Source organism: Sphaeramia orbicularis, chromosome 22 (genome assembly GCF_902148855.1).
Source record: "Sphaeramia orbicularis chromosome 22, fSphaOr1.1, whole genome shotgun sequence".
NCBI classification, from domain to species: domain Eukaryota; kingdom Metazoa; phylum Chordata; class Actinopteri; order Kurtiformes; family Apogonidae; genus Sphaeramia; species Sphaeramia orbicularis.
The window spans coordinates 50849611-50861775 of record NC_043978.1 but is presented as its reverse complement, the minus strand read 5'-3'; the positions used below and the strand labels follow the sequence as shown (position 1 = coordinate 50861775).

Here is a 12165-nt window from a genome sequence, read left to right as displayed (position 1 = left end):
CTGTCATAGAACATAATGAAACAGTAAATCTGTGGTCAGACTGTATTCAACAAATACAAACAGCAGTTTATTTTATTTAACCTTTATTTAACCAAGAAATCCCTTGAGGTTAAAATCTCTTTTTTGAGGGAGACGTGGCCAAGACAGCTCACCATTACAAAGTTACAAAAATTCTAAATTAAAACACCTTAAAAACAAAGGACAGCAGACACATTCAACAAAATCCATCTTAGGAAAAGCAACTGCACTCTTCAGTAACAGTTTTTTATCAGAGCTTTGAACTCTCCCAGGGGGACCAAATCATTAAGCTGTAATGTGTTCTGAAGATTGTTCCATGACCGTGGCACAAAATAGGAGAAAGCTACTCTACCAAGTTCTGTGCAAATCATGGGTACCTGGTAGAGCAGCCATCTAGTGGAACGAAAGTTATAACAGCTGTGTGTGAGTGATAGTAGAACTCAGAACATTCAGTATTGAGCTCAGCAGGGAACTTTGGCAATTCTCATATCATTTAAACCTTTTTCTTGAAGAAAACCTCTTTCTAATTCTTGCAGTGTTTTGATGTTTTCTCAAAAGATATATATATATATTTTTTTTTTTCAAAGTAATTACCATACTTTCCGGGCTATAAGGCGCACCGGAATATAAGCCGCACCTGACTATAAGCCGCAGGTGTCCACGTTGTGACATGAGATATTTACACAGAAAGATGGTAAACAGAAAGATTACTTAAATATTTATTTCCGTACCTTAACTGCTTTTTTCTAAACAGTGCCTGTAATAAGGCAGTAAAACAGCAGGTTAAAAAACCCAGAAAAGTCCTTGATCTGTATCTTCATCTTCCTTCTGCTCATTAAACCACTGCAGTCGTCTTCTTCAGTGTTGAACAGCCTCAGAAAGGTTCTGTCACACACCTTCTACATCTCTCCTCTGTTGTTGCTCAATGGCACTTCCGTGCTGCAGCTCTATTTCCTTCTTAGACAGACGCATCGATTGCTTTTAACTTAAAAGCCGCAAAATATGCATTTCTTCGTGTGTTTTCCATGATGAGGGTTTGTGCATGACACGCAAAATGATTGTTAAAAGTTAAGATTAAAACTTCTCTTCACATCACCTCTTCCACCTGTCTGTCTCACTTTTGCGCTTCCTGCTAGAGCGCCCCCTGGTGGCTGTTAGCCGTATAAATCTATACTCGAGCTGCATCGCTGTATAAGCCACAGGGTTCAAAATGAGAAAAAAGTAGTGGCTTATAGTCCGGAAAGTGCTGTACTATTCTTCAAATATTGACTTAATTCTTGTAATATGACTTTTTCTGAAAATATCATTGTATCATCAAATCATATCAAATTTTATTTATATAGCGCCAGATCATAACAAAAGTTATCTCATGACACTTTTGGTCGAATCCAGACTCTAAGCCAATTTACAGAAACCCAAAAGAATCCTTCAGGAGCAAACACTAGTGACTGGTGACAGTGGCGAGGAAAAACTTCCCTTTAACAGCAGAAACCTGGAGCAGACCCAGACTCCTGGAGGATGGACGTCTGCCTAGACCAGTTTGGGTTAAAGAGAGAGAGTAAAGGAGGAGAAAAAGAGAGCGATAGCGATAGAGAGAGACTGGGGGAGAAGGGGGGAAGTAGGGGGAGACACATGGATGCTGTTGATGCACAGATAACTGAACTAGAACATCTATGGACCTATATAATAAACACTATCATAAATATATGGAAAAGTGAGTGATGACGATGAAGGCACATATGATTGATCTACTTTCCAACCCTCTCCACTTCGTCCCAGAGCATTGCAGTTTGGAAACCAGTACATCTACCAGGCGATGCCTCGCATGCTGTCTCTCTGGTTGGATTTTGGAGCCAAAGTTTGTGAGTGTGAGAAAGGTATGAATGCACTGCCCTGTCAGCTCAATGAAAATAAAACACATGTGATGTAGTTGAATCCATCGTGTGATTAACATGTTACTGAATCCACTAAAAAGGCCTGTGTTGACTGTTCAACCACAGCTGGCCGAGCAGACAGGCAGATGCGACAGGAGTTGGCTAAAATTAACATGGCGGTGAGCGAGCACTGTTCCAACCTGGCCCCGTACCAGTTCCTGACCGCCTTCTCTCAGCTCATCTCCAGAGTCTGCCACTCCAGCGATGAGGTCTTCTCTGTCCTCATGACCATCGTGGCTAAAGTGTTCCTAGCGTACCCCCAGCAGGCCATGTGGTTGATGACCGCTGTGTCCAAGGTGTGTGTTTCAGTCTTCATTAGCTTATGGAATCAGTCACTGCAGTTTACCCAGGATGCATCAGTATTTTAGCAAAATAACGCAGGTGTCTTCCAATATCTGCTTTAGTGATTCGCATCATATGATATTCACCAGTGACATTAGTTGATTTTTGTTGTGTTGAGAATAAAATGAAAAACCAAAAAACCCAAAAACATCAGGGTTCTGGCCATATTGATATTTTAAAAATCACTACAAGAATCTTATTTGAATTTCATCAAACTCCTATAGTTTATTTACAACCTGGCCAAGAACAGCAGCTGCTGCATAATGATGGTACTCAAATTTTGACAGACACCAACAAATTTGATGTTATTGCTCCTGAGCCAGCCAACTTACACTGTCTGCCTATTTCATTCTGTGTTGATTTAGACATTTTCTGGATCACGTTTAAAGCCTGGAACGGCCTCACTCTGAATTACATTAATTATATACTGATTCCTCTTTGTGCCTGGTTGTTCTCTGAGATCTCTGCCAGATCCCGTTGTACATCATTAGCATCATTTAAAGGAAAGGTGTGTAAGATTCACAGGGATTTAGGAGGATCTGCAGAAATAGAGCATAGTATTCATAACCATACTATCATTAGTGTATATTCATCTAGATCATTTGTATCATCTATACCTGGAATGTCAAACTCATTTTCTTTCAGGGGCCACATACAGCCCAAGTATTTTTTTTTTTTTAACCTTTATTTAACCAGGAAGTCTTTTAAGATGAAATCTCTTTTTCGAGGGAGTACAATACAAATGAACTAACAGAGTATAAAGCTACATACAATTAAGACAAACATAAAATGACTAGAAACATAAAAGCTAAAAACCAGTTTAAGAATAGCAGTTACACACTTCTGTTAGACAGTTTGACAGAAGAGATTTGACTTCACCCAAGGTAATGAAATGCTGAAGCTGAAGTGAGTTTTGCAAATTGTTCCATGAACAAGGTCCATCGTAGGAAACGGCTGTTTTACCAAGTTCAGAGTGGACTCTGGGGACTCTAAGGATAATCTCCAGTAATTCGGACCAATAAAATAAAAGCATAATAGCGTATAAATAATGACAACTCCAAGTTTTTCCTTTGTTGTAGTGCAGAAAAATAACATTAAATTATGAAAAATGTACAAACTAAACAAAACAGATGTGAATAATCTGAAAAATTCTTAAGAAAAATAACTCCAATTTTAACATTATACCTCAACGAGTCATTCACACATGTACATTACAGATCAGATCTACAAAGGCACAAAACATTTAGTAACAGGCAGAATATTGTTAAAATTGCAATTAATTTTCTTTTGACTTTTCAGGTTGTTCATATTTCTTCAGGTTATTTGCATTTTATTGTTAAAGGATAGTTTGTTAATGTAAATATGTTCATAATGTAATGTTATTTTTTTGACCTAAAACAGAAAAATTTGGAGTTGTCATTTTTAATAGGCATAGTGTAATATTTTTTTCACATTAAACCAAGGAGAAAATTTGGACTCATTATTTATAGGTTAATATTGCTGTTGTAGCTTTTTTTTACTTGAGATCATATTGGTCTGAACGTGGAACCTGAACTAAAACCAGTTCAACATCCTTGACTGTTAATATCTTCAGTGTAATTTTTGCACTTTTCAAATTCATCCCGCCGGATTGAAACCTTTAGCGGGCTGATTTTGGGCCAGGGGCTGCATGTTTGACACCCCTGATCTATAGTAAGTGAACAGTGAAGGTATTTTGTATTTTATCTGTTTTATCTGCTGTTGTCTGTTTTGGTTTTACCTCTAATGTTGTTTGCTGTTCTTAGTTTTTTTCCTGTATGATGTAGCATAACCTTGTTAAGAAAAGTGCTACATAATGCAATTTCATACTTTAACATAACTTAATATCGTTATTCCTAACTTCATTTTTGTTCTGTTTGACTAGTCATCCTACCCGATGCGTATGAACCGCTGTAATCAGATCCTTAAAAAAGCCATCAGTCTTAAACAGTCCCTGGAGAAATTCATCGGAGACGCGAACAGACTGACGGACAAACTACTGGAACTGTGCAATAAGCCGGTAAACGTACATCTACATCAGTGTTTTTCAACCTTGGGGTCGGGACCCCGCGTGGGGTCGCCTGGAATTCAAATTGGGTCGCCTGAAATGTCTGGTAATTGATAAAAAATTAAGAAAAACGTACTAGTGAAACAATATATGGTGAAGTGACAGAGACAATCACAATACATGAAAGACATGACAAACTGAGTGTGAAACTGCAGCACTGTGGTTCTGTTTATCTGTCAAATGTTAATTGTGGTCGGTTTCAGATGCTGCAGCTTTTTCATAATTCATATTTTGAGTTATTGTTTGTTCAGTATTAATTGTCAGCCTTGTAAAAATAAGCTGGACTAACTGTGCATATCCTGATCAAGGAAAATAAAATTTTCACTTTGTGCAGTAATCTACACCTGGCTTTACTGCCTCCGTCCATAATAATATACATTATATAGACTAAATGTCCTCTAAAATTAACGTTTATTTGCAATATAGTATAGCAAATTATTACATGATGAAAAAAAAATTCACTTTAGCAAAAAATGTCTCCGTTCTGGGGTCGCTACAAATTTGTGATGTTAAAATGGGGTCACGAGCCAAAAAAGGTTGGGAACCACTGATCTACAGCATCCACAGGGCGAAGCATACATCATAGTACTGTAAATGCAGAGTTAACAGTCAGTGTGTGTTTGTTCAGGTGGACGGTAACAGCACCACCCTCAGTATGAGCGTTCACTTCAAGCAGCTGAAACGTCTGGTGGAAGAGCCGACCTTCAGCCAGATCCTCATCCCACTGCAGTCGGTCCTGATCCCTACGCTGCCCTCTACTGGTGGGGCTAACACGCAACATGACGCCTTCCCCGGACACTGGGCCTACCTGGATGGCTTCGAGGACTCTGTAAGACACCTGTGGAGGCATCTATGCAGGGTTTCTGCACAGTTCAGCTCAACAATGTAAAGGCTATTTATCATAGTTAAAGACCTAAAGGCATTGAATTAAGCAAAACAAATCTGCCAGTGGAAATTGTCTTGGTAAGATTTCTTGAAATAAGATTTTTAAGATCTGTTGTCTAAAAATAAGTTCTTGTATCTCACTGAAAAGTTACTCTTTAGATGATTATGTCTTATTTTAAGTGTGACGAGATAATTTGACTAGAAATGAGAAAAATAAACTTGGTAAGATTTTGATTTTTGCGGTGTAAGACTGACAACGATGTTTAACAAACTCAAACTGAGGATAAAGGTGATTTCAATGACACATTAAACAAAAAAAATATTAAAAAAGAACAGCAGCCTCGTTTAATCTAATGGTCTGATTAGAGGTCATTTAGCCTAATTAGAATGCTTGATGCTGTACACATTTAATTTAATGTAAGCAGTATATCAGATGAAAAGGATAGGCAAAAAATAAGCTTTTGCTTCTAGCCTTTTCCTTTTTTTTGTTTTTTATGTTTATTATAATTATTGTACTAAGTGCAATGATTAATGTACACACCAAAAATAAATTCATTCATTCATAATGTTTGGCAGCGTTAAAGAATGTTTTAGGTTTTTGTCATTTCATGGTTCATACGTCTGGGAGAAGTTGATTATAACAGTGAGGACATGGTAACATTGAACGCATTGATAAATACATGGGTCGTTTTAGATTAAATATGAATCAGGTATTTATGATTTTCTAACTTTCATATTTTTATACTCAAAATTACCCGCATTAGATAAAAGTAATGTTACAGATGTTACCTTCGTAATCTCTTCATGTCCATTTCATACAAGGACAGGACTTTTGAAGGACCTTTAGAACCTTCTGTGTTTTCAAAATGGGAAGGATTGTGTCCCATCAGCCGTGTTACCAGTCTCTGTTTGTGTTTAGGTGGAGATCCTGGCCTCTTTACAAAAGCCTAAGAAGATAAGTTTGAAGGCTTCAGATGGACGGAGTTATACCATGATGTGTAAACCTAAAGACGACCTGAGAAAAGACTGTCGGCTCATGGAGTTCAACTGCCTCATCAACAAGGTGTGTGTGCACTGTGTGACTACATGAAACACACGGAAAACTAAATACAAACACAACCAACAATGTAACCTTATGAACAGTGGGGAAAACTGTTGAGACACACACAACACACACTTTAAGACAAACTAGGTACAGAGAAAAGCAGATTCATAGTATGCGTATTCAAGGACAGGTGATAAAACAATGATATAGTTTCAGATTATGATAAATATCGTGGTGACAAGCTTTTCCTCTGACTTTAGGGTCTATTTTGTTAACATTGTAGATGGTAGAAGTTCATATTGTATGTTTTGAGCGTATGCAGGTTTTAGCAACATGAAATAAATGTAACAATTAAAATGTTTTTGTCTTATTACATCATTTACATAATTTTTTTCTTGTGTCTCTTACAGTCTTTTTGTTTTGTGTCTTTTCTGCCATTTTTGTCACATTGTGTCTCTTACATGTTTTGTTTTTTGTCTCATTTTGTTGTTTATGTTTTTGTCTTGTGGCCTATATGACATTTTTGTTGTGTGTCTTCTGTTTTTAAACCTGATACATTTCATATGTCGTTTAAATCTTGTTATAAAATCACAAAAAAATCAACCAAATTTATCAACCAAAAGTCAGTGTAAACTGGAAATAAATATTTTTAAAAGTAATTTAAGTTCACTTTTATTGTCCCTCTACGTTACACTAGGTAGGTAGATTTGACATTTGTTGTGATAGGTAATGACTGACATAATTTTTTCATTTATTTTGATGACGTGTTTTGCCCACCTCTGTGTGTATTGGCTTTTTTGTGTATTTAGTGCCTGCGTAAAGATGCCGAGTCAAGACGGAGGGAGCTCCATATCCGTACCTACGCTGTGATTCCCCTCAATGAAGAGTGTGGCATCATCGAATGGGTCAACAACACCGGCGGACTACGACATATACTCACCAAGCTCTACAAGGAGAGAGGTATCCTCGCTTTGAGTCACATTTTAATGAACTAATCATAGGCATAGAAGCCTAGTGATCTAATAACATCTGATCGTGTAACTTTGTCTTTTCTAGGCATCTACTTGTCAGGTAAAGAACTCAGGAAGCTTATTCTGCCTAAGACAGCTCCGTTTGAGGAGAAACTACGAATCCACAAGGAGGTGCTATGTGCTCGACATCCCCCTGTTTTCTACGAATGGTTTCTCCGGACCTTTCCTGACCCCACATCATGGTATGACCTACTTTACAAGAACCATCAGTTCCATCAGCAGTGTAGAAAACCATATATTAATGTGTTAGTGTCTAATCACATGTAAGTTTGCAGTTCAGGATTTTTATTTTCTGTATTATATGTTAGAAAAGGGATAAAATTACTATCAATAATAATATACATATACTTGCTTAAATTTTCCCATTTTTATGAAACTAAAACAATAGACATTAAGGCAAAGTCAGGGTATTTTAGAAGAGAATTTCTGTTCTTGTCAGATACAGCCCTAAGACCATTCAGTTACTGTTGGTGCACTAAAATAAAATAATATTCTCAAAAAGAAAAAAAGAAAGGAAACACACATATCAGACAGATCATTTCATGTTCAGACAAGATTTCCAGTTTTTCTTGTGCGTTTAATATTTTTTGCCATGTCTCAGTGGATAAAGTGGAAAAAGTCAGTTGTTCTATGATATAGTTTGCAATGGACTCTATGCACAGCCTCACTACTTCCTGAATGTCAGGTAGGTCCTTTATTTCCTGTCTTTCATTATTGGACACACCGATTAATCCAGGTGTGTCTAATTAATCAGTAGTCACAACAAGAAGTAGCAGACACACCTGGATTAATCAATGTGTCCAATAATGAAAGACAGGAAATAAAAGGCCCCCCTGAAGTCAGAGACGATTTCTCATAGACTGCAAGGGAAGGTCGGCTTCCCCTAAAATTACGAAAATTAAATGTTTAAATATGTTCAGTTGTGTTGACATTTCATTGACTCCAAATGTGTTAGAACACGTTCATCTCACAGACCAGTTCGTTCAGAATCAGCTTTATCACAAATCATTGGACTCGATGTTGTTCACTTCTCCTCCATTCCATGTCTCTGTTTTCTCATTCGATCTCTGCTCAGTGCATTTGTCCGTAGATGCTCAGCGTCCATGCACTTCAATGGGACTGAGTGGAACAGTTTTTTTTCATTGCTTCAAAACTGGACGGTAATTGGATAAATGCCACCATGTTGTCCCGCCCCTGGACGCTCGGCGTCTCTGGGGGTGAATGGAGCTGTGGGCGGAGCTTGGCCGGGCTGGACGCCGGGCTTCCTCGAGCTGATTGGAGGATCAGTCAAAAGGCTGAATCCCATTTGATTGACAGCTGTTTTCAGATCTACTCCTTCACTGACATAGTTCAGTTTAATACCATCGCACATTCTGCTGTGAAATCGAGAAGCCACTACGAAATGACTTGTTCATTTCTTGCACTGTAAATAAAACACACTCATTGTATTTCCTTGTTTCAATTTAACATAATTTCAACGTTTTCTTGTTTACTTGGTACGATAAGGTCACTGACCATTTTCTTAAAAAGGAACGGAGGGACGGATTTATGTTTAAATAAGTTGACTTTTTTTTCTTAATGTAAGGCGACAGTGAGCTTCCCCTCTCTGAAAGACGAGCAGCTGCCACTGCCTGAAGTTCAGAAAGTAGTGGGGCTGTGCATAGAGTCCGTAAGCAGTATTTTTTTCATCCTGGGTGCCACATTTCCTAAGTCAATAACACTGAAGGATAATCCAGCTCCAGGGCAATTACTGATCAGAACTCTGCTCTCTTTCCACATGTACCCAGTACAAAACTGTTTTTGGGCACTCACAGATAAAACCTGTAGACTTTTAAAATTGTTTCTCCATATAAATTCCTGACACAAACCAGAGCTAGCAGCTGTATGTGTTTTTCAGGTACAGTAGTCGCTCTGCGTACTGTCGCTCCACTGCTGTCATGTCCATGGTGGGCTACATCCTGGGTCTGGGGGATCGCCACGGAGAAAACATCCTGTTTGACTCTTTCACTGGAGAATGTGTTCATGTTGACTTCAACTGCCTTTTCAACAAGGTTTGTTCTACGACTGCTGAAAATTATTGTCTTGTTTAATGTTTTACTTATCCTTTCACGCGCCTCTTCTCTGCTTCTCCACTAGGGGGAGACATTTGATGTGCCTGAGGTGGTTCCTTTCCGTCTAACCCAAAACATGGTCCATGCCATGGGACCCATGGGCACTGAGGGTCTCTTCAGACAGGCCTGTGAGGTCACCCTGAGACTGATGAGGGACCAGAGGGAGCCGCTCACAAGGTACACACACAAAAAAAGTGAAAATAGTGTGTATTTTTAGATGCTTCACACATATCTGGATGAAGGATTGCCTGTTGGCCAGTCTCCATTTCACTACAAAAACAGGAACAGGGAGGGAGAATATCTTCACATTTGGACTCAAAGAGGAATTGTAGAGATGCTGGTGGATAAAAGTAAAAGATCAAGGTTGATGTTTAATTGTAATTGAGAGAACTGTGAGCATACAAGGACGGGGGATGAATCTGATTAAAGTTAGTGCCTCCTGTTATTCATTCTGCATTAGTTCATTAATATAGAAAAGTCAGTGACAATGTGTGAACAATAGCATTATTATGGAGCATCAGCTACACCATCCTGCCCTCAGCACTATCCAAAGACCTCTATTCCAGAATGGTAGTGGAGGGACTCAGACCGATCTACAGCACTGGTGTAGATCTGCAAGACTAGAAGTGAACGTAGAAGTCAAAGTAATTAATGTCTAAATAGAGCAATTTTAATATTTCATGCTATTTCCACTAAAGATCAGGATATTTAATGTAACATTTTTAACTTTATTTTATGTTTCCTGTGTAGGTTTATTTGTGTCATCTGCTACTGTCTGTTTTAGTTTATCTTCTTTTTTTTCTGCATGACACTGTAATTTTGTTAAGAAACCTTTTACATAATGCAGTTTCTTGTAAGTCATTTTAAATGGGATTCCTGACTACATTTTTGTTTTGTTTGATTCTTGTCATGCAGTCCAATGTGCATGAACCGTAATCAGATTAGATTATCAAGGTAATCAGATTAAATGATCACGGTTAATGAAAATAACGAATAAAACTACACATGAAAGAATATTTTTGAATATAGTAAGGATAAACACTAACAAATGAGCATCAATAATAAGTAGAAACAACAGTCAACCAAACAACAAACTAAAACAGAGTAAAAATGTGTAAAAATCTGTTTTGCTTTCATTTCCTTCCTTGGTTTGCACTATTTTGCTGAATAACATTGCCCAAATAAAAACTGATAATACATTGACAGAATAGCACAGGTTGTTTTTTTTTTTTTTTTTTTTTTTTTAAATTGTGGGTTTTTTTTTCTTTTTTTATTCAATAGCATGCATTCTTTCACCCTACCTGTTATCATCTTACAATACCTGAAAAACATAAAAAAAAATAAAGGAAAACTAAACCAAAACTAGTCAATTCAACTACTTGTGCATTCAGAAAATGACAAAAACAAAATCCAGTGAAAAGAATAAAATTTGAGACACACTGGAATTGAGTCCCTTCTTTCTTTCTTTCTTCTTCCTAAATAAGTGTGCTGAAGACTTTCCTTCATGACCCACTGGTGGAGTGGAGCAAACAAGCAAAAGGACTTTCCAAAGCTCAGGCCAATGAGACAGGAGAGATTGTCAACGAAAAGGTGCGTGTTCATGTGGTTTTGTTGTCTGTTTTTCGGTGTTTTATACTCATCACAGCGTCTTTATTACTCTGTTGCTGTCTCTCTGCTCCATCAGGCCAAAACCCATGTTTGTGACATTGAGCAACGTCTACAGGGAGTGATAAAGAGCAGGAATAAAGTGCTGGGTCTACCTCTGTCCATCGAAGGCCACGTCCACTACCTCATACAGGAAGCCACAGATGACAAACTGCTGTGTCAGATGTACCTGGGCTGGGGGCCGTATCTGTAAAAAAAAAAAAAAAAAAAATACACACTGACAGGAAACACATGTGGAAAACAGTTCAGCTGATTTGGATGTCTTCTAGGATTAAATGAGGACTTAAAACAGACTCATGCTACATTCACAAAAGTACATTTTTGTTTTAGAACGCATTTGTTTTGCAACATTTACGTCTAGCATCCACAGTTCTCCAAGAATTTTGTTAATGATCCTGTATTGGTTTGTAAACTCAAGGGATGCTTTGTAATGGGGACGGACAGAAGTGTATACTTTTGGAAAAACTGATGCAGACCAAGTTTATTATCGTTAACGAAAACTAACGATATGACGAAAACTAGAATTGTAAAACCATTTTCGTTAACTGAAATAAATAAAAACTAGAATTAAAAGAAAAAAACGATAACTAACTGAAACTGTTTTGTGTGCTTACAAAACTAACTAAAACGTATAAAAATTATGGATAAAATTCCCTTCGTTTTCATCTTTGTCAATGTCGGATTGATATGAAATCGATTTATTTCCCTCAAGCAATGTTAGCTGCTGGCACCATATGATATTTAACGGTCTGTCACTTCTTGTTACTTGTCATTTAGAGTCGTCTTTTCGTCCCCACTCTACCTGGAAACATGGAGACTAAAGTTCGGAGAAAGCAGCAGAGTCTTGTCTGGGATTTATTTGAATTCGACGGTGAAGAAGACAAAAGATATAAAGAAACTTAAACTAAAACTAAGCATTTAGAAAATAACAAAAACTAAGAAAAACTAGCAAACCTGCTCTAAAAACTAATTAAAACTAACTGAATTAGAGAAAAAAAAAAGTCAAAACTAAATAAAACTAAACTATGATGAAAAATCCAAAACTATT

At 37.5% G+C, this 12165-nt stretch overlaps 1 protein-coding gene across 1 annotated transcript in view; it reads left to right on the top strand.

Annotated features, from left to right (window-relative positions):
- atr (ATR checkpoint kinase) overlaps positions 1-11328 on the top strand; it is a 43411-nt gene extending 32083 nt beyond the window's left edge. The window contains exons 38-48 of the mRNA XM_030126462.1: positions 1798-1895; positions 2019-2248; positions 4198-4332; positions 5009-5209; positions 6185-6328; positions 7120-7270; positions 7367-7523; positions 9239-9392; positions 9478-9629; positions 10937-11042; positions 11137-11328. Coding sequence (XP_029982322.1) covers positions 1798-1895; positions 2019-2248; positions 4198-4332; positions 5009-5209; positions 6185-6328; positions 7120-7270; positions 7367-7523; positions 9239-9392; positions 9478-9629; positions 10937-11042; positions 11137-11310 — 1702 coding nt within the window. The 3' untranslated portion in view covers positions 11311-11328. The remainder of the gene's footprint in view (positions 1-1797; positions 1896-2018; positions 2249-4197; positions 4333-5008; positions 5210-6184; positions 6329-7119; positions 7271-7366; positions 7524-9238; positions 9393-9477; positions 9630-10936; positions 11043-11136) is intronic.
- Positions 11329-12165: the final 837 nt, after the last annotated feature.